Source organism: Saccostrea cucullata, unplaced genomic scaffold (genome assembly GCF_032062105.1).
Source record: "Saccostrea cucullata isolate Sc308-1 unplaced genomic scaffold, CSIRO_AGI_Scuc_v1 ctg700, whole genome shotgun sequence".
In the NCBI taxonomy this organism is placed as follows: Eukaryota; Metazoa; Mollusca; class Bivalvia; order Ostreida; family Ostreidae; genus Saccostrea; species Saccostrea cuccullata.
Window position 1 is genome coordinate 19225 of NW_026918648.1, and position 22625 is coordinate 41849.

Genomic DNA, 22625 nt, shown 5'->3' on the forward strand with positions numbered 1-22625 from the left:
GACATTAATAGTTACACAAAAAGCGGATAGCGTACATGTGTTATATAACATAAGAATTATGTATATAATTTATGTTTATAGAAGTTATTTTTGTTCTCACGTTTCATTTTTGTTGTATCGAATTTATTTTGTCTTAGCCTGATTTTTCCCCCTTAGAGCCTCTTTACCACAGGCACTTGTTTCTGTAATAAATTTTTGACCCATAGTATAATAATAACACAAGGTATCTAACTCCGATTTACACCGAGTACCCCACTGCCTTAGAATCGCGCTCATTTACACTTTCTCGGGCAAAGAATTAGACCTCGAATTTGATTGGCTAAAAATCTGTTTCTAAAATTATATCGTAAAAACATCGTAGTGTTTTTATGGAAAATAAAACACTATGAAATTTTATTTATTCCATGCAATATTTAAAATCTGGAATTGAATTTTTAAACCCACACATTCTTTAATTTTTCTCTTTGCCCGAGACTAGAACATACAATTCTATGTTACAGTTTTACTTTCCACTCGGCGATCAGAGTTTTGACGCTGATTACGGAGATTAAAGAAAATAAAGACAAGCATGCCAGATATGGTTGTGTAGATAAATTATCGTAGAAGACATAGGTATAAACGGTTTACCCGTGCATTTCCTATGAAAGTGTAAATGAGCGCGATTCTAAGGCAGGGGGGTACTCGGTGTAAATCGGAGTTAGATACCTTGTGTTATTATTATACTATGGGTCAAAAATTTATTACAGAAACAAGTGCCTGTGCTCTTTACCCTCTTTTTGTGTTTCATAACTCAGCCTCACTTTAGCATCTTTTCATGACGTCATTGCTTATATCGAATTCATTGCTGGTGCATTTTCCGAAAATCATTATTTACATTTTTGATTTCAAGTCATCTGATGCCGTTTTTTTCCCTTGCCTCATCATGTAGAAACTTTTACTACTGGATGTGATAATTCTTGCGTATTCATTGTGTGGATTTGTGTTCTTTTTGACAAAAATCTGTGATTTTGTAACTGGATAGCCTACTTCCATTCCTTCGCCATGGCGCCAAGGCGCAGGTCTAAGGATACTACAGACTTTACTAATCCAGCAAACTGGACTAACGCACAATTAAAAACGGCTTTGAAAGACTTAGGAATAAACATTTCTATTCCCCTGAATAACAGCCAGTTAAGAAAATTATACGAAGATAACAAAGAGAGACAATCCTTCTCAGCGGAAAACAGTGCCCACGCTATGACCGCAGAAAATAGTGCTAACACTAGTACGCAGAAAAACAATGAAACATCTTCCAGTGTCGCAAGTAAAAACTCTGTTTTAAATACAGAACTATTTCTCAAAATTCCACTAGTCAAAACCAGGATCCTATGACGGTGATGCAACCGACGACTCAATCCCCACCTCGCAGTGATACACTACTGTCAACTTCCGCCCAGGGCACTTCGACGTTGGAAACCCTACCTCGCATACAGTCAACTTCTGCCCAGAGCACTTCGGAAGGCCTCGGAAACAATCACAAATTAGAAAACGCTCTTGTAAATATGCTTCAACTTTGCCAGCAAACTTTACTGCAAGTGACACAAAAAAGCGAGCCTTCATCAAACTTCTGCTTGCAGTCAGCCATGGCAGTATGTCAAACCCAGGTTAATGCATTCCCTTCCATGTCGTACTCAGTTCGTACCAGCAGTGACACAAGCCAGATGTCAAGGCCATCATTCGGGGTGCCAGCATCTTCGATCTCCGACATCTATATCATTTCACCTGAAGTTCGGCAACAGATCGTAGCAGGTACTGTATAGGGGATTAATTTCACGGGTTCTAATTTTCACGTTTTTCTCTCATCTGACAAGATTGCGGTTTCTTGAATTCGGGGAATTGGTACATTATAATAAAAGTTACCTCCCTTGTCTATATCCATTTATCCATACCATAGCTACATGTAAACAATATTAATAATCAGTGTTATGACTTTATTTCACGAACAACAGGGTAGGTTTAAATAAAATAATTAGATTTGTTATAAAAAGAAAAATTGACGATTAATTAAAACAAGTGCAGTTATCAAAAGTCCTTGACTCTAAACATCAAATATGTCTTTCCTATATGCTATTACAATGAGTGCGTGTACACCCTAAGATCTTCGATACAATGCAATGAAAAACCACTGGACGGTAATAAATGTGTTAATGTTGGAAAAGGTCGACGAAATATCCTTCCACATCTTCAGTAAGTTCTATAGTTATTTGAATGATTTTTTAACACCAAAATGTCGATAAAAACTCGTATGCATGCATGATAATGCAGTAACAAATACACGTGGTAACATTAGTTACGCACGGATAATCAAAACCCATGACCCACGTCTGCCGATGTAAAGCTGATCTGACAATGTGGTTGGAATTCCTGACTAATTGGAATTGGATTAACCTTTTCTATGACAACAAATTGACATCAGCTTCTCAAATTTGTTTGTTTACTGACGCCTCATCATCTATGGGTTTTGGAGGTTTTTTCTCCAATAAATGGTTTTATGACAAGTGGCCCGAAGAATTACCCACAATTAAGGACTACTCAGCTTCTATGGCTTTCCTCGGAACTGTATCCCATAGTGGTCGCAGCAGTTCTATGGGGAAATCAGTGGTCTGGTAAAAAGATCCTTTTTAACTGTGACAATATGACTACAGTGTGCATTATTAAACAAGAGGCCCATGGGCCACATCGCTCACCTGAGAAGCTTTGAACATTCCGTTCTTTACCAGATTATACACATTGTGACCCCACCCTACCCAACTGACCATAATGTAAACAATTTGAAATCTACACTACCACAGGATGCTTTGATTCAACATAGTAAAACTTTGATTCCCCATTGTGGCCCCGCCCTACCCCCGGGGGTGACATGATTAGAACAATTAAGAATCTACACTATCCCAGGATCCTTCCACATAAGTTTCTGCTTTTCTGGCCTAGTGGTTCTTGCGAAGAAGATTTTTCCTATATATTTCTATGTAAAACTTTGATTCCCCATTGTGGCCCCGCCCAACCCCCGGGGATCACGATTTGAACAAATTAGAATCTACGCTATCCCAGGATGCTTCCACATAAGTTTCAGCTTTTCTGGCTCAGTGGTTCTTTAGAAGAAGATTTTCAAAGATTTTTCCTATATATTGCTATGTGAAACTTTGATCCCCCATTATGGCCCTGCCCAACCCACGGGGGTCATGACTTTAACAATTTGGAATCTACACTACCCTGGGATGCTTCCACATAAGTTTCAGCTTTTCTGACCCAATGGTTCTTGAGAAGATTCCCCATTGTGGCCCCACCCTATCCCCGGGGGTCATGATTTTAACAATTTATAATCTGCACTACCTAAGGATGCTTCCACATAAGTTTCAGCTTTTCTGGCCCAGTGGTTCTTGAGAAGAAGATTTTTAAAGATTTTTCCTACATATTTCTATGTAAAAGTTTGATTCCCCATTGTGGCCCCGCCCTATCCCTGGGGGTCATGATTTTTACAATTTAGAATCTACACTACCCCAGGATGCTTCCACATAAGTTTCAGCTTTTCTGGCCCAGTGGTTCTTGAGAAGAAGATTTTTTAATGACCACACCCTATTTTTGTCTTTTCTTGATTATCTCCCCTTGTGAGGGGACTTGGCCCTTCATTTTCACAATTTAAATTCCCCTTCATATAAGGATGCTTTGTACCAAGTTTGGTCAAAATTGGCCCAGTGGTTCTTCAGAAGAAGTCGAAAATGTGAATAGTTTACAGACGGACGGACGACGGACAAAATGTGATCAGAAAAGCTCACTTGAGCCTTCGGCTCAGGTGAGCTAAAAAGGTCGATCCCAAGAATCTTTCATTATGAAATTAATGAGACGCTTAACTATGTGCACTGCCATAAACAATTTTGCTGTCTATAGTGAACATATTCCTAGTGTAAAAAACTCTATAGCTGATGCTTTATCTCGTTTTCAGATCAAGAAATTCTGACAACTGGCGCCGGATGCAGAGGAACAGCCAACACCATGTCCACCACTATCCCAGATTCTTTGGACTGCGCAATAGAAAACCTCTGGAACCATGCCTTATCCCGTTCCACTTTAATGGCCTACGAAGCAGGTATGGACTCATACACAAAGTTCCTTTTACTTCATGGCACAACATGGGATGATGGAAGTCTTGCATCAGTGATAGAAAGGCTACTTATGCGTTTTGCAGCTTTTTGTGATGAACATAAACAAATTAAACATTCTACAATCAAACTTTATTTGTGTGGGATTAGATTCTTTTATCTAAAGCAAGGTGGTTTCAACCCCATGCTCAAAGATGGAAAACCACTGGAGTGTTTAAAAACAATTTTAGTTGGCATTAAAAAGAAACAAGGGTCCACTAGTAAATGTGTCCATTTACCTATAACCATGCCCATTTTATCACAGATGTGCAATTTATTAAAAATGTCTGTTTTTGGTTATTTTAATAGTTTCATGTTAGAAGCTGCTTGTGTTGCAGCATTTTTTGGTTTTCTTAGGTGTGGTGAATTTACAGTGTTAAATCAGTTTGACTCTGAGAGCCATCTATGCTTAAGTGATGTTCAGATCAGCACTGAATCTGTTTTTATTACACTTAAGAAGTCTAAAACTGACCCCTTCAGGCAAGGTATTACAATTCCTTTATATAAAACCTGTCCAGTGCTTTCTATTTGTAAATATTACAATTTAGGCCATAATAAATAAATTGTATTACGAATTTTTTTAAAAATTCCTATTATTAAATTTATTTTATATATATTTTATATTTTTTCATTTTGGATTTTTTTTGACCTGGTATGTCCAGTGCTTTCTCAAAGTTTCTTAATATAAAAAAAAATCGAGGCGGGGGTATAAAATTTCAGAGAACACTAGGAATATTTTTATTATGGCCTTAAGGCAGTCTTTAATTTCAGCGAACACTGAAGCATTTTTTGTAACAGAAGACAGAAAACCTTTATCTAGACAATTTTTCATAATGCACATCAAATGTCTTTTAGAGAAATTTAATTTAGGTTTAACTAGTAATAATGGTCATTCCTTCAGAATTGGGGCAGCAACATCTGCTCATGAAGCCCGTCTTGAAGACCATCTGATTAAAACTTTAGGTCGATGGTCATCAGATTGTTATGTTAGATACATACATACATCCCCTAGCATTATCAAAGATGCTCAAATTCAACTGGTTCAGACAGACACAACACTCTGTTCAACTCGATAATTTTGTACTGACAACAAGGGTTTGCACAGGAACTTGGGGGCTACATCTGCTCTGCATCTGTATTTGGCCAATTTGTTACAAATTGTTGAAAAATTTTTGTATCTCATCCCCCCAAGTTTTTTTTAAGGTTGTATGTATTATTTACAAAGGGGGATAACTTTGAGAAAATGTTCTTTTGTATTTCATCCCCCTAGAGAATTGTTACTATTAAGGGGGGATATTTTTTATAAAATGTACTCGGTTTTTCATCCCCCATGATTCAACTTGTTTTTAAGGGGGATGATTCATATTTTAGTTGTAATTGCAGAACAGTTGTATGTCCCCAGTTTTCCAATCTGAATGTTTTAAATTGTAGTGTGTAGATATTTTGCTGTGTTGTATATAATAAACTAGTTACTTTTGAATTATCTTGTTTTTGTTTTAGTCTTACCAATCAAGATCAATGCTTATCAGACAGCTATTATAATGAACAATAACTAGTGTATAAAATAAGAATTATGTATATAATTTATGTTTATAGAGGTTATTTTTGTTCTCACGTTTCATTTTTGTTGTATCGAATTTATTTTGTCTTAGCCTGCTTTTTTCCCCCTTAGAGCCTCTTTACCCTCTTTTTGTGTTTCATAACTCAACCTCACTTTAGCATCTTTTGGTGACGTCATTGCTTATATCGAATTCATTGCTGGTGCGTGTTTCCAAAAATCATTGTTTACATTTTTGATTTCAACCGCCACCTTCCCCACCTCTCACCTTTGTTGTCAGTGCCTTGGGGACATTTATAGGTAGTTATTACACTGCATGTAATTTATGTATGTAGTCTTTTGTACATTGATTGTATGTCATATGGTATCATTCAACTAATTTTATGTAGTATACTTCATGACTTAGATATTCAATTTCATTTCATAACCTTCGATAAGATACTTAGTGTTCTCTCCGCTTGACTCGCCGTTAGGCTATGAATAGCCATATAAAAAGACTCCCTATAGAAAATTTACTCATTCTTCGATTTGGCTCGTGAGTGACATTTACCTGGAATTGTTACGGTCCACTACACTTCGTGGTGCCCGTGTTCATTTGTTTTTTTTACGTTTTTCCCTCGACCTTGGTTTTATGAGGAAACATTCGGATGTATTGAGCATACCAGACAGTTCGATGTCCTTCTCAAACTGGTCGAGAGAGCAGACTAGGCGTTCTAGGTCGAGTTCGCCGGCGAATTCAAGAGAATACGTTTCTCGACATGGTTGCCATTTTGATGAAGGTGAAACCCCTAGTAGTGGGCACACCAAAGCTCAAACTCACAGTAAGAGTACAGCGAAGAAATGATCGAGACACTCTAGTTCGAGTTCTGGCTCCAGTTCAGATTCTTCAAGTTCTGACGGTTCTAGGAGTAGCAGTGATTCTAGAGCTTCTTATCGTAAGTCACAGAAGTCGGGTTCGGAATCCATTAATTCCAACACCGGAAGTAGAGAAAACGAAAGTAGCACCTCAAAACCAAAAAGAAGTGTAATGTCAGAAACGACTGAAGTTTACGAAAGATTTGACATTAATAACGATGTAAAAGGAGAACCAGAAGTCTCTGTCGAGACTGAAGCTCTACTGGTTTGTACTTATAGCAAAGGAAGAGAAAAATACTTAAGAAGTTGGGAATTGAAACTTTATAACAGCAATAAATAGAATAATGATCCTTGATTAAGTCTTTCTATGTCTTAGTGTAGTCTACTTGCATGCCACATTATATTATAATCAGACTAAAACTGTATTTGAGTGGTATTTTGAAAGTATTAAACAGAAATTTCTATTTTTAGTAACCAAGGCAATGACCGTTCATCGAAAGTCTAAAACCGATACACAGAATTGTGTATCTTAGTGTAGTCTACTTGTGTGCCAACTTACATTGAAATCAGTCCAAAACTGTAGGAGACGTAGCATTTTAAAAGAATTTCACAGAAATTTCTATTTTTAGTAACCACGGCAACACTGTTCATCGAAATCAAAAACCGATATACAGAATTGTGTATCTTAGTGAAGTCTTCTTGTGTGCCAAGTTACATTGAAATCAGTCCAAAACTGTAGGAGGAGTAGCATTTTGAAAGAATTTCACAGAAATTTCTATTTTTAGTAACAACGGCAACACTATTCATCGAAATCAAAAACCAATAAACAGAATTATGTATCTTAATGTAGTCTACTTGTGTGCCAACTTATATTGAAATCAGTCCAAAACTGTAGGAGGAGTAGCATTTTGAAAGAATTTCACGGTAATTTTTATTTTTAGTAACCACGGCAACAACGTTTATCGAAATCAAAAACCAATAAACAGAATTATGTATCTTAGTGTAGTCAACTTGTGTGCCAAGTTATATTGAAATCAGTCCAAAACTATAGGAGGAGTAGTATTTTGAAAGAATTTTACAGAAATTTCTATTTTTAGTAACCACGGCAACACCATTCATTGAAATCAAAAACCGATATACAGAATTATGTATCTTAGTGTAGTCTACTTGTTTGCCAAGTTATATTGAAATTAGACCAAAACTGTAGGAGGAGTAGCATTTTAAAAGAATTTCAGAGAAATTTCTATTTTTAGTAACCACGGCAACACTGTTCATTGAAATCAAAAACCGATACACAGAATTATGTATCTTAGTGTAGTCTACTTGTGTGCCAAGTTATATTGAAATTAGACCAAAACTGTAGGAGAAGTAGCATTTTGAAAAAATGTTTACAGACAGAGGGACAGACAGACGGACGCTGGACGCATTACTATTGCATAAGCTCTTCTTGTCTCTGACCAGTAGAACTAAAAACTGACGATGAGTTGAAACAGTTTTGTCATCCATTCTTTAATAAATATTTCAGTGACGAAACCCTGAAAACTAAGATCTTGGACAAGTATCCAATACCGTAATTTTCGGGTTATAGGTCGATGGGGTATATAGGTCGAAAGGCTCATTTTCAGCCTTAATTTTTGAAAAATCCTACGATAGGATGAACTTACTATATAGGACGAGGCTTTGTTTCCCGTTTTCTAAAGATTCTTACGCAGATACAACGTATCAGAACAGGTAAACCTCAACTATTACCGGTCAATTCCGTGACATGAACGTATCAAGAAAACAAACAGCTAGGTATTTTAATGAGTACAGCATTTAAATAAAGTTTTTTAAAAAATGTAGTTAAAACGTCTTTGAATTGTGTTACTACTTTTTTTTCTCCAACTTGCCTGTTCAATGCCTCCGTAGTTTCATACTGCTGTTAAACCAGAGGCAAAAATAACACGTAAATACGTTTCTTATTTTAAGCTATAATTCGGGAAATACCCGAGATCAAAGAATAATAATTCTGATTTCAGAACAACTTGGACACATTCCTTATATAGTTTATTCAGTTAGTTATTTACCGGTGGACGACAATTGCTTCGATGTCCGCCATTTTCATTTTTGTTCTTCAGGGATTTGCTAAAACCCGCAAACGACCATTGAATGTATATATAAAGCAACAGTAAAGAATTGAAATAATATTACCACGCTGTAAGTTTAATTTATAAATTTAATTGAGAGTACCGGTACATCCACAATTTGACAGTCATTATGAATTTCATGGCTTTGTTTGTTCAATGATGCGTAACACTAATACCCTATAACGGCACGTGGATTTGCTAATCATGCCCTGCAGGTATTAAACCAACACAGGTGTTGAAACCTTTGCGTGTACACAGTGTAAATCCTTTTATCTGTCAGACAATTAAAATTCGTTAGAAGCCAATCTTTGTATAGCGGTAATTCAGTGTACTTCTTGTGTACGGGGAAGCTTTTAATAAACCTTATAATATCAGTTAAAATTATATTTCTTTCTTAAATCATATTTCTGTAACCTGCATTTATTTCTAATTCTTTGCTTGTAAAACTCCATATCAATAAAATTAATTTTTTATCATCCGCATGTATATTTCCATAATTGCTTGTAAAACTTCAAACTATCTTTCAAAACAATTTTTAGGAATTGACTGGCAACAATTTATTTCACTCATTTTACATTAAAATAAATATAAGACTTTTACAATAAAAAAATTAATACTATTTCAATTTATCAATCTACTAATTAATGGTAAAACACTACACTTGCGATCTTGAAAAATTTTCCGTATTTTAAATTTTGATACGGTTGCGGTGTTACTTTTAGTAAACGATAGCGACTTCCTAACTTCACAAGATGGCTACCGCATGATGGCCAATGGATAACATGTTGAGGAATTATTAACTTGATGAAGCACATTTTTTTCCTTTGTCATCAACGGACATTTAATGGAATTTATTTTGTAAGAAAGCTATAGAATAAATATTTTATTGTTTACCTAGGCATTAATTTTCTGCGTAAAATAATGAAAAAAGTTATAAAAGTGGCACAGATTTGCTCTGAAATTTACGTAAATTTTATTGATTTTGGGGCATTTTTCGTAAACTTGAGCCTTAGAAAGGTCGAATTCGTATATTGGGCGACCCCAGCGGTTCTAAGGAAAAAAGTATCGACCTATAACCCGAAAATTACGGTACCTGATGCAGGTGATCTTTTCAAAGTGAAAAAATTAGATTCTTTTGTCAGTCCTTAACTGGAAAAGAAAAACAGTTTGATAAAGGAGCTGACAAAGGGGCACAAAATATTCAGTCGAGAATTTACAAAACCTTGGGGCCTCTTTCTAAGTTGTGGGGCATTCTAGAAAATCTGTGCTGCCTCTGGCGAGTCTCATGAAGTTGATAACGTTGACGTGACCCACATGTGTTCTTTGCTAGAACAGTCTGTTTGTTTGATTGGCCAAGCAAGTGTAGCAGTTGATCACCATCGCAGGGTCAATGCGACTGTGAAAATTACAGGAGATTACAAGAAGGCTAAGGCAATTTTGGATGAAAATTCTGAAGCTTTAGAAACAAGCAGGAGTAAACTGTTTGGTGATAAATTTATAAAGATCTTAAAAAAGACAGGGAAAAGAAGAAAAGAGGCTAGCGAGGTAGTTGATGCTTTTCAGCCAGAGAAAAAGAAAAGAAAGAAGTCAACTTTTTACAATCGACCTTCTACTTCCTATACCAGTTACGGGAATAAGCAAAGGTTCAGACAGCCCTTTCAAGTTGGGCCCTCCGCCAGATTTTCAGAGGGCCAAAGATACAGGTTCAACAGACCTAACCAGAGTTACAGAAAGAAGTCAGACAGGTATGGACAATATACCTCAAAATTTAGAAAGGGAAAGAACTCTTACTTATGCAGAAGAAGCGTTAAGCTCATTTTCTGTAGTAGTTCTACAAAAATTGGAAATTTTTCCAGAAATTCTGAGTTTAAATCTACAGTTGGTAAATCAAGAAAATGTAATCCCTGTTGGGGGGAGGCTAAAGTATTTCATAAACAATTGGCAAAGAATAACAAAAGATCTAACAATTCTAAGAACAGTTCAGGGAGTTTCTTTAGATTGGATAAGTCATCCAGTTCAAGAAAAAATTCCTCATCCCCCAGTTTTAAGCTCAGAACAAGAAAACATTCTTCAAGAAGAAATAACAAGTTTGCTACAGAAAGATGCCATAGTAAGAGTTACTTCCCATCAATATCAATTTGTCAGCAACATGTTTACAGTCCCAAAGAAAGACGGGGGACATCGACCCATAATAAATCGAAAACCATTAAACAGATTCCTTCTTTATCAACATTTCAAGATGGAAGGTCTGTTCATGGTTCAAGATTTAATGGAAAGGGGTTTTTACATGTGCAAAATAGATCTGAAAGATGCATATCTGACAGTCCCAATCAATCAAAGGGATCAAAAGTTTTTGAGATTTCTATGGAGAGGGGAGATGTTTCAGTTCCAGACACTTCCATTCGGTCTGGCCTCTGCTCCAAGAATATTCACAAAACTTTTAAAACCAGTAGTAGGTCTTCTAAGAAGGTTAGGAATAAAGCTCATAATCTACTTAGACAACATACTTATTGAGACTAGCCAGAAACAGAGAGAAATTGGTTCAAAGTCGAAATACAACACTGTTTCTCTTACAGACCCTTACAGAAAAAACTAATAGAAACTTATAAGTGTTTTATAATCCACTTATTAGCAACTTATAAGTCACTTATAAATTTTGAAATTTACTTATAAGTGTACTATAAGTCAAAGTAAGTATAAGTGAGGAACGAATTTCATTAATACTTCAGTTATAAGTAAAGATGAGCTACATATCAGCGAATATTTCACTTATACCTCGCTTATAAGTGAAGATCAGTATGGTATGAGTATAAAGTGTGGACTTAGAATTTTTACCCTATACTAGACTTCTCTCAAGGAGCATTATGGGTATTTAAGTTAGCCAATCAGAAAGTTTGTCTCTGCAGAGATCAGCAACAAGAATTTGAAACCAAGTTTGTGTCTGTGAAAGGATGTTGGAGATTTTAGAATTATTTTGAGTATGCATGCCTTCACATCAGGTACAACAAGTAGGTTCTATTTACATAATCTCTCTATTTTAACTTCCTTTGCCTGAAATTTTGAATCAATTGACTCAGTTGCTTTCAGATTTCATAAATTTGAAGAAGTCTCAAGGTCATTAAATCTTGTTGCCTTTTTGTTCAAAATTTTTGTTTGTAAACTGAATTAATATGTTAAGTTTGCATCATCAAAGAAATGTCATATGAAATTGATTTTTTCCATAAAATTTTTACTTGATTATTTCATCTTAAGTGCAGATACATGTGTATATGTAAAAAATAGCTTTGAACATATCATGCAACCCCTGCATGGTTGGAAGTTTTGTTCTAAATTAAGATATTACAGGTAGTGTTGTACTTCACTTATAAGTGACTTATAGATGACTAATACTTGATGAAGTATGAAGGGTTAATGCTTGACTTATAAGTCACTTATAGTCACTTATAAGTGACTATACTTGCATAAAGCATAAGTGGCTAATACTTGCTTATAAGTCACTTATAGGTCAAGCAGCTCATTTGCATATAAAATCCTAATGAGTAACATATTAGTCACTTATAAGTTAAATGTATCAGTGAAGTGTAAGTCCAGAATAAACAACTTATAAGTAAAAGAATAAATCACTTATAAGTCACTTATCAGAAATTTCTGTAAGGGGATGCTTGGTTTCATGATAAACTGGAAAAAATCTATGTTACACGCAGTCCAAGAAATTTCTTTTCTGGGGTTCGAAATAAGCTCCGTAAATATGCTCTTCAGATTACCAGAAGAAAAAGTGCAAAAAATAAAAGAAAACTGTACACAAGTTCTGAAACAAGAAAGTCTGTCTGTCAGAGAAATGTCCCAGTTGATAGGAAAATTAATTTCAACAATGCAGGCAATAATTCCAGAAAAATTACATTGTCGATGCATGCAAATGACTCAGATCAAGGGGTTACTAGAAAACAAACATTACGAAGCAATGATTCCTATATCAAGTGGGGTAAAAACAGAACTAAGATGGTGGATAGATCAGTTAGAAATTTCAAATGGGAAATCAATCATTGCTTCAAATCCCTCAATGATTCTCACATCAGATGCCTCAGACCTAGGATGGGGGGCCACATACGAAACTCAAAGCACAGGAGGGTTTTGGTCCCCAGTAGAAAAATCCTATCACATAAATGCAAAAGAACTTTTGGCAGCTTTTTTGGCAGTTCAATCATTTGCAAAATCAAAAAGAAATATTCAAATATTAATAAAAATAGACAATATAACAGCTGTAGCACACATAAACAGATTGGGCGGAACAAAATCTGCATTACTAAATCATCTGGTAAAACAAATATGGGATTGGTGTCAAGTAAATCAAATCTCCCTAATAGCAGAATTTATTCCCGGATCTCTGAACACAAAAGCAGACTGGGAGTCAAGAAATCAGCAAGATTCAGGGGATTGGATGTTAGACAAACCAATTTTCAATCAAATTATGAATCTTCTAGGTGGTGCAAAGTAGACCTTTTTGCCTCTCGTCTAAATCATCAACTTCCTCAATATTACAGTTGGAAAGCAGACCCAGGGGACAAGGGATCAATGCTTTTCTACATTCTTGGAAGGGAATGAAAGCTTACATATTTCCCCCCTTCAGTCAGATAAGCAAATGTTTAGGGAAGATAAGGGAGAAACAGATAGAATCAGTAGTACTGATAGCACCAGTTTGGCAAGCTCAACCCTGGTATCCTCTTCTGTTAGAAGTGTTGATTCACAACCCAGTCCTTCTTCCACCATATCCCAATCTGTTAACATCTCCAACAGGCTTACCTCAATCTCTTACATCAGACAAATCCCTTCATCTAGCTGCATGGATGGTTTCGGGGAACACACACAAACAATGTCTCTTTCTAGAGAAGCTGCCTCTTTACACTCCCAAGCATGGAGACCAGGAACTAGAGCAGCTTACAAAAGTGCCTGGGGAAAGTGGGTTGGCTGGTGTGGTTCATGATCATATGATCCAATTCACTCCCCTCTGGAACCTATTCTAGAGTTTTTAACTGTTTTGTACAATGAGAACAAACAGTACAGGACAATCAATACCTACAGATCTGCAATTTCCAAAAACCATGCCCTTGTAGAGGGTCAACGTGTAGGACTACATCCTTTAATTGTTACTCATATGAGAGCTTTTTTCAATATGAGAACTCCAAAACCAAGATATCAAGAATCTCGGGATGTAGACATTTTACTCAGGTATATTGATAACTTAGTTGATAACAAAAACCTTTGTCTGAAAAAGTTATCTTGTAAATTAGTGGCATTACTTGCTCTGACCTCAGTGGCAGAGCGTCAGAACTAAACCAGTTGAATGTGAATTTCATGATTATTCTGGTGATTGCATTTCATTTAAATTGTCTAAACCTACAAAGACTTGCAAGCCAGGGAATCCTTTACATTCTATTGTATTCAATGCTTTTGAGACGGACACTTTATGTGTGGTAGAATGTATTAGATCTTATATAGAAAGAACAGTTGATTTTAGAGATGTTTCTGACAACGTTGACAGATCCTGGTTGTTACTGAGTTATGTTAAACCACATCACCCAGTGACAACTAGTTCTATTTCTAGATGGCTAAAAACCATAATGGCTGAAGCTGGTATTAACACTGACCATTTTAAAGCTCATTCCACTAGGTCAGCTTCAGTATCAAAAGCTTATTTGGCAGGAGTTTCCATTTCAGAAATTATGCAACAAGCTCACTGGGCTAAGGAAATACCTTTGCCAGGTTTTATTGTAAACCAGTACACAAGTCGAGCTTTCAAAATTCAGTATTGAAAAGGTAATAATAAGGGCTTTAAAAGAACACTAAGTATCTTATCGAAGGTTATGAAATGAAATTGTAGATTTCATAAGCACACGTAGTGTGTGCAATGGAATCCTAATTTCATGAATAACCTGAGATAAGATATGAAAGTGTTCCCACCCACCCTTCCCGTTACCTTTTGTTTTATATTGCATTGGTTATATCATTGTCTGATAATAACTCATCACTATCTGATATTTTTCAGATCATAAGAAGACTGGACAATAAAGAAGAGATTCTTTGTTGATAACTATTGTGAATTGAATAGTTTACTTCATTTTAGTTTTTCCTTACAATGTAAGGTTTCGGTGTACTCCCTCACCAATTCGATGAATGAGTAAATTTTCTATAGGGAGTTTTTTTTATATGGCTATTCATAGCGTCACCTTACGGCGAGTCAAGCGGAGAGAACTCTTTCATATCTTATCTCAGGTTATTCATGAAATTAGGATTCCATTGCACACACTACGTGTGCTTATGAAATCTACAATTCTCAAGCACCATGCCAATTTTTCATTTTTATATATTTGTCTCACTGACGCTTAATGCTTCATACTTACGTGTGAAGTTGCTTATTCATCTAAACATGCTTACGCATGTTTCCTCTATTATCTTACTAACTTGGAGGGAGCTTCATATCAGTCAGGTATTTTTTTTTATTTGAAATAAAAATTCTACTTTTATTCTTTTTTTTATGAAATTGAAGAATTTAAAACAAATATCAGTGTTCTATCTTTATATTTAATCATGGAATATTATGCTTTGCTGAACATTTTAGTTTTTAAAAAATTATTTTTACTAATCTTATGCAGGTATTGGGCTTACTGTTGATGCTGATGTAGAGCACTTACCAGAAGCAGTGCCTCAAGGAAACTTCAAACCTGTGCCTGCAGGGGAAAATACTACCTTCATTGTTTTTGACTTGGAGACAACTGACTTGGGTAAAATATCAATTGCAGCAAGAAGATAACTACTAGTACATGTTAATATGTTAATCAGTATTTATCAACTAACAAACATTTGTATATTTCAGTGCGTGGAGGGAAATATCCACATATCACACAAATTGCGGCATCAGTCGTGGGGTCGGTGTCAGAGTTTTCTGCTTACGTTTACCCAAAGGTGCCAATTGCTTCCACTGCACAGCAGATAACCGGGATAATTGTCAACAATAGTGGGACAATGACAGTCCATGGTCAAAAGGTTCATGCAGAAGATCTTTATTCTTCCATTGATAAATTCTGCAAATGGCTAAAGAAATATCCTAGTGTGTATTTGATTGCCCACAATGGACGAAAATTTGATTTTCCTGTGTTAATGAATGCAATGATGAACATAAAATGTGACAGAATTTCTTGACTGTGTGACAGTCTCAATGTATTCAAGAAGGCCTTCACCTCCCAGTCTTACAAGCAAGAAGATTTGGCCAGGACAATTTTAAACACTACATATGATGCCCACAATGCTATGGAGGATGTGAAGGTCCTAGGCAAGCTCATTTCCCACACAAGATTTGATGCTACCAAAATGTGTATTCACAGTTTCCCACCTTCAGCTGTTATCAATCAAATAAAGTACAACAGAGAAAAAGCAAAGAATGTCACATCTTTGCACTTGCTTGTTGGTAAAGGAATCCTTAAAATGGGTACAGCAGAGAAGGTGGCTGGCTCTGGACTAAATCTGGGTCACTTGAAGAAAATATTTGAACGCGAAGGAGAGGATGGGCTCAGGAACATATTTTCCTGTAAAAATCGTGAAGGTCAACCACGCGTTACAAACATCAAGAAAACCCTTGAGGAAATCATCCCCAAATTAGGGCAGTTTTTTTCTAGTTGTGATTCTTAATTGTGTTAGATGAACAAAACCATGTCAATTTATGCTAGGTTATGATATGACAATGCATGATATAAGTGCCTAAAAAACAAAGGTTGTATCTACTGTTTCATTGTTTTCATGTTTGTCAAGGTCACGCCACTTTTATTTTTAGCTCAAACTTGTTAACAACATTTAACTGGAGCATGCAAAAATTCTACATTTGTCAATTTTCCCCATTGTGTGTCTTAATGCTGCTTTAAGTATTCATTGCTTACACTGAAATTTACGTTATAAGTGTTTATATGTGTTGAAGACAAGAATTATAATTTCAAAAATGTTGTAAAACTTCTGATTTGATAAAACATTTATTGATTTTTGAATTTGGTCTTCTCGTTAGTATATGGATCTTCTAAGGTATTGATTACCCTCGGTGTTTGGCCTCGGTCAACAAATACCTGATCAGGTCACTATACTCATGAGAAGACCTCAACAAAAGTCAATAATTGTATACTGATTGTATTGTAAAAATGTTTAAACCAGGATTCTAGAAGTTTAAGGTGAGAAGTTTTTGAACTAGCACAGCAGGTATATTTGGACCACAAGGATATTGAATGAGGCTCAAATTTGTAAAAGTATAAAAATAGATATTTGTATCAATCAGTGAGAATTATTGTAGTGAAAATATTTTGGTTAGATGATCTAATTCTAATTTTATTAAAATATACAATGTATTTTTGCTGTTATTGAGTAAATCTTACGTTTTTTTTTCAAGGTTAAAAGGTCAAGGTCATTGTAAAATAGGCATTGGGACTCATTTTTGCATGCCTATCAAAAATGGTATCAAAATATAAATTTAACCTTACAAAAATTAAAGTGTTTAAGATGATATGTTACATACCTGTTTCTGCTAATTGAACGATGATATAGGGGGTAGGGGTAATAAATGCTTAATAATTTCAAAATACCATGGTGAAAAATATTTTATGTATTTTTTTTATGGAAAGTGATCATTAAGGTCAATTTCTGTTGTTGTTAATTGTAGCCCAAAGCATACTGGGAATTTAAAAAATAAAAATTAAAATGAAGTTGTTTGTATAAAATGCATGCTTACCATTGAATAAGGTCAGTAAACCAGAAATAATATTAATAAATGATAACTTTTAATAATGAATTGTATTTTTTATTAATCACCTATGACATTTTTGTTCATTCACTGTGAAAACTTTGTATTAAAGTCATAGAAGTCATAGAAATTTTTGTTATAGTATAACAGCCCCTTCACTGTTTCTACCCAGGAGGGTATGGTTTGAAAATTAAATGCTCCATTTTTCAAATACGCTTGGTCAAAATTTAATAAAAATTTGGAATTAAAACATTCAAAGTGTCTTCATGAGAAAATATGCAGGGATATTCCATTATCTAATATTGCTTGTTATACATCTAATACCTTAAATTCCCTTTATTCAGTCTTGAACACTTTTTAAATCATACGATGTTAGTTGGTAGATTTGATTCATTGTGTCAAGAATTATGGAGGGGATACGAAGCTATTTCAAAGCAGTATCTACATTACCGAACCCGAACGGAGCTCTAAGTGAAACAATTCCTCGGGAGGTGATTAATGCCGTTAATAAATCTGTTGCCTCAGTTCCAACTTCTCCAAAAACGAGGAAAATATATGAAATTTAGTGATAACGATCGTGCCGCTATTGGCAGATATGCGAGTGAAAATGGAACACCAAAAGCTCTGAGGAAATTTTCCACCGATTTCCCATTTATTTTAGAATGCACCGTGCGTAATTTCAAGACAAAATATGTCAAAAAATTAACTGAACGAAAGAGGAAACTTGACACTACTGAAGATTGTATTGTTCTTGAAATCCCGTCCCTGAAACATGGAAGGAAAACTGTTCTTGGAGATAAAATTGATCAACAAGTTCAAGACTACATTTTGGCTACGCGAGCAAATGGTGGTATAATCAACACTACAATAATCTTGTCCATTGGGAATGCTGCGCTGTTGTCCCAAGACAAATCTCGTCACATAGACCATGGAGGGGACATAGATCTTACCAGGCACTGGGCTGCATCTGTTATGCACAGAATGGGTTAAACTTTGGTTAAACGGCGCGGGTGTTCCACTGCTAAACCTGAGATAACAAATTATGAAGAAATGAAAACAGCATTTCTTGGTCGCATTAAAAAGGCAGTCGAGGACCACAAAATACCGGACCAAATGATAATCAACTGGGATCATACAGGTACTGATTCTTAATTAACTTGCTATTAAGTTATACAAACATCGTCAATTACCTAGTTGCTCTATAATTAGAATTCTTACGGGACACATGCTTTCTGATAATTACTTAATTGTTACAGGTCTCCCAATTATACCAGTATCGCAGTGGACTATGGAGAAAGAGGGCAGTAAATGGGTAGAAATTACGGGGCTGGGAGACAAGCGACAAATAACTGCCGTTTTTGCAGGGACACTAAGTGGTCATTTCCTGAAGCCACAAGTTATCTATAAGGGAACAACAGACAAATCTCACCCCCAGATTCACCAAAGTCTTATTGAAGGGTGGGATATCACCCACTCACCTAATCACTGGGCCAATGGCGAGACGTGTCTCAGGTAAACGTTCTATTAAATTTTACTGAACTGAATATGAAACATGTATGATTGTGATACCGGTATTGGGTATTTAAAAAAGTTTTTCTCTACTTTATTTAGGTATGTAAAGAAGATCATCCTTCCTTACATCAAGCAGGTGAAAGATGACCTTTACTTGCCATTAAAACAAAAAACACTGTGTATTTTCGACGTATTTAGGGCTCAGATCTCCGAGGAAATAATGGATTTTTTGAAGGAGAAATCCGTTGTACCAGTTATGGTTCCTGCAAATTGCACAGGCAAATTACAACCCATGGATCTGCCCGTTCAAAAAAACCGCAAAAGATTTCATGAAAAAACAGTTTCAGTCATGGTATACAAATTTGATTTTAGAACAGTGCTCCGAATCAACAAGTTAGATATAAATGTAAAAAACAATATAAAACTTATTTTTTCAAATGGTGAAATCGGCAAATCCAATCAAACCCGTTCCTCTGCTTTTGTCTGTGGTAAAACCTCTACATTTGAAATGGCTCGTAAAGCTGTATGAACATTTTATAGGTCACCCAGATATTGTCACAAGCGGCTTCAGGGAAGCTGGGATTTATGACGCAGTGAATTAAAAAAAAGAAGTTACTGAGTTACTGACTGACTCTGCATGCATGTTTTTTAAAAACGTATTTATTTTAACACATTTTTTTTTCACAGTGACTTTATTGCATATTTTCAAAATAAAAAGCCGGTTTTAACTTAAACCATTCAATTTTACGTAAAACTTTATATCAGTGACCTTTTTTTCCTGTTTTACGTGTTTCGAATAAAGACTTCGACTTTTTAGATACACTGTATATTAAATCATGATAATTTGAGTTGTCTCTCTTTCTTTTGTGGTAAAGTCAAGACGAGCACGTGGTGTATTTCGCAATGTATATTTTCTAGAATAAATGAAAGGCACATGGTTTATAAAGGTGAATGAACATATTATGATTGAATGAATCGTTATCACGGTACGTTAATATTTTGTTCTCATCGGGTTGTAGACAATTTATTTGTATGAAAGTGCTGACAATCAGTGATCTGGAATTTTACATCTGATGATTTTAATTTTTACGGACATGTTCAATTCGTAAAAAATTAACGCGTAAAAATTTAAAGCACCCTTTTTTGACCAAAATTCGTAAAAATTTACAGCAGTAAAAATTACCAGTTATACAGTATTTTGCTGTGTTGTATATAATAAACTAGTTACTTTTCAATTATCTTGTTTTTGTTTTAGTCTTACCAATCAAGATCAATGCTTATCAGACAGCTATTATGATGAACAATAACTAGTCTATAAATGACTATTTAAAAGTTTGAAGTTTCTGTGAATGTAAGTTATTGACAGTGTAATATATGTACAAAAACTTGAAATCAAACTTGAATTATCATTTATCATGTTTAGTTTTGAAGGGAGTTGATGCATGCATATGAAAAAAAAATTGCATAGTTTTGAATAAATTTCTATTTTTAAAAACCTCCAATAGTAATGGTAATGCATTACTTTACTAAAGTAATGGTAATGTAATGCATTACTTTAACAAAATAGAGTAATGGTAGTGGTAATTTAATGCCTAAATTGTTGAAATAATGGTAATGTAATGCATTACTTTACAATGTAATTTGCCCCAAGCCTGCTTAATATGAAAATGACCTCAATATATATATAGATCATTTGTTATAAAAAATTGTTGACTCAGTCGTATTTGATTAATGAACAGCTTTTAAAAGTTAAAATTCCTTTGCAGAAGCATATAATAATTTGTACACGGTTTATCCTCACCTGAGCACTGTGGCTGGAAAAAAAGCTGAAATCAGTTTATTATTGAAAAGTTTAAACCCAAAAGTAGTCCTAATCAATCCTTCAAGGGTATGATTTGAACAAACTTTAATCTACACTAACTAAGGATGCTTGCATATTTCTTTGACTACCCAAGGCTTTATTACCCTTTAATTTGAACTTAAATTGTCCCCCCACCCCTTGCCAAACTAAAATATGACCAATCATGGTTTTGCTGTCCTTGAAATATTTTTCCTATGATATTCCTAAGTTATACTTTAAACATCCATTGTGGCCCCACCCAATACCCAGGGGTTGTGAACGTGTGATTTGAACAAACTTGAATCTAAACTTACTGAGAATGCTTCCATATAAATATGACTAATAATGGCTTGGCTATTCTTGAGAAGAAGATTTTTAAAGAGTTTTCCATTATATTTTTATGTAAAACTTTGATCAGCCATTGTGGCCCCACCCTATCCCCAGGAGTCATGACTTGAACAAACTTGAATCTACACTATCTGAGAATGCTTCCATATAAATAAAGAAGAAGCTTTTTAAAGAATTTTCCTATGTATTTCTATTTAAAACTTTGATTGACCATTGTGGCCCCGCGCTACCCCCAGGGGGTCATAAGTTAATTGAACAAACTTGAATCTACGCTACCTGAGGATGTTTCCCAATAAGTTTCATCTTTCCTGGCACAGTGGTTCTTGAGAAAAAGATGTTTAAAACATGCCATCAAATTTTCACTATATCTGAATTTTCTCCTTTGAATAAGGGTGTAGCCCTTCATTTGAACAAACTTGAATCCCTTTCACTCAAGGCAATTTTGGTTGAAATTGGCCAAGTGGTTCTGGAGAAGAAGTCAAAAATGTGAAAAGTTTATAGACAGACAGACGCTGGACAAATTGTGATCAGAAAAGCTCTCTTGAGCTTTCAGCTCAGTTGAGCTAAAAATTTTGTTCTGTTGCCCAGTTAAAGCAAGCTACGGAAGACGTGTCTTGTTAAGCAATTTGATAAAAAAGATCACCAACTTACAGTTAGAAAAATAGTTGAATATCTTAACAATGATAACACTAATAAATCCCTAAAATATTGTTTACTTTAGACTTTAAACATTTCAGATATGATAAAAAGAAGGTGTGCACTCATACTTTATCCATTTTAAATAAATGACGCTCAAATGACAGAGGGCTTGGGTTTTGATGGTCACTAGGCTCATTCTAGAAAGGACATCATATTATCCACTCATACTATTGCCAAAATTTGGCCATTTCTGACAAATGGACTGTTTTTGTTATAAAAAATAACTTGCATGGTAAGAAATATGAGTCCCAAAATTCTTTAAGCCTCTGTGACAGAATGTTATGGAGCATGTCACTTGACTGCCTATATCACATGATCCACGCATAAACAGAACGGTTGCAGATGCGCCTTAAAATCGTAGAGGACTACTTTGAAAATTTTTCAACACTGGCTTTCTATATTAGTTCTTTTTCTGAAGTTATTCAATTAGATCCTGATTGTTTTTATCACCCCTTGTATAACCAAAAGTGCCTCATCCAACAGGAACCACTGATCCTGGGGGCCACATATTTCACAATTTTTGAAAAAATAAGGCACCTTAATTCACTCATCATAATTAAATGATAAATTAAGATCATTTAGAACATAGGGTACCTGCCTTATTTGTGCAGGAAAAATGTTCAAAGACAATAGACTGTTTGTGAGCAGAAATCACTGTTGTTTACTTACATTGGGAAAATTAATGAAAATAATTAAATTTATTTCTCTTGGTCTTATATAATGCAAAAAATAT

At 35.1% G+C, this 22625-nt stretch overlaps 3 protein-coding genes and 1 pseudogene across 4 annotated transcripts in view; 3 read left to right on the top strand and 1 right to left on the bottom strand.

Annotated features, from left to right (window-relative positions):
• The window catches only part of LOC134269094 (uncharacterized), a 131369-nt gene that overhangs the window by 13247 nt on the left and 95497 nt on the right, over nucleotides 1-22625 (bottom strand). The gene's annotated exons all lie outside the window — the stretch shown is intronic.
• On the top strand, nucleotides 1105-5734 carry LOC134269078 (uncharacterized). Its single transcript, XM_062751303.1, has 3 exons — nucleotides 1105-1788; nucleotides 3983-4663; nucleotides 5679-5734. Exons 1-3 carry the CDS (start codon nucleotides 1368-1370, stop codon nucleotides 5732-5734), a joined length of 1158 nt encoding a protein of 385 aa, XP_062607287.1. The 5' UTR covers nucleotides 1105-1367.
• LOC134269110 (uncharacterized) lies at nucleotides 6153-13212 on the top strand (annotated as a pseudogene).
• On the top strand, nucleotides 14336-17641 carry LOC134269118 (uncharacterized). The gene is made up of 3 exons (XM_062751345.1): nucleotides 14336-14477; nucleotides 15368-15496; nucleotides 15589-17641. The coding sequence occupies exons 1-3, from the start codon at nucleotides 14336-14338 to the stop codon at nucleotides 15912-15914; spliced, it is 597 nt and encodes a 198-aa protein (XP_062607329.1). The 3' UTR covers nucleotides 15915-17641.

Bases quoted from the DNA above. Each gene is read 5' to 3' on its own strand.
- LOC134269078 (XM_062751303.1), top strand. From the start codon at position 1,368: ATGACGGTGATGCAACCGACGACTCAATCCCCACCTCGCAGTGATACA. The intron at 1,789-3,982 runs GTACTGTATAGG...TCTCGTTTTCAG, and splicing joins TCGGCAACAGATCGTAGCAG to ATCAAGAAATTCTGACAACT. The intron at 4,664-5,678 runs GTATTACAATTC...TTTTTGTTTTAG, and splicing joins AACTGACCCCTTCAGGCAAG to TCTTACCAATCAAGATCAAT.
- LOC134269118 (XM_062751345.1), top strand. From the start codon at position 14,336: ATGGCTGAAGCTGGTATTAACACTGACCATTTTAAAGCTCATTCCACT. The intron at 14,478-15,367 runs GTTTTATTGTAA...AATCTTATGCAG, and splicing joins TAAGGAAATACCTTTGCCAG to GTATTGGGCTTACTGTTGAT. The intron at 15,497-15,588 runs GTAAAATATCAA...TGTATATTTCAG, and splicing joins CTTGGAGACAACTGACTTGG to TGCGTGGAGGGAAATATCCA.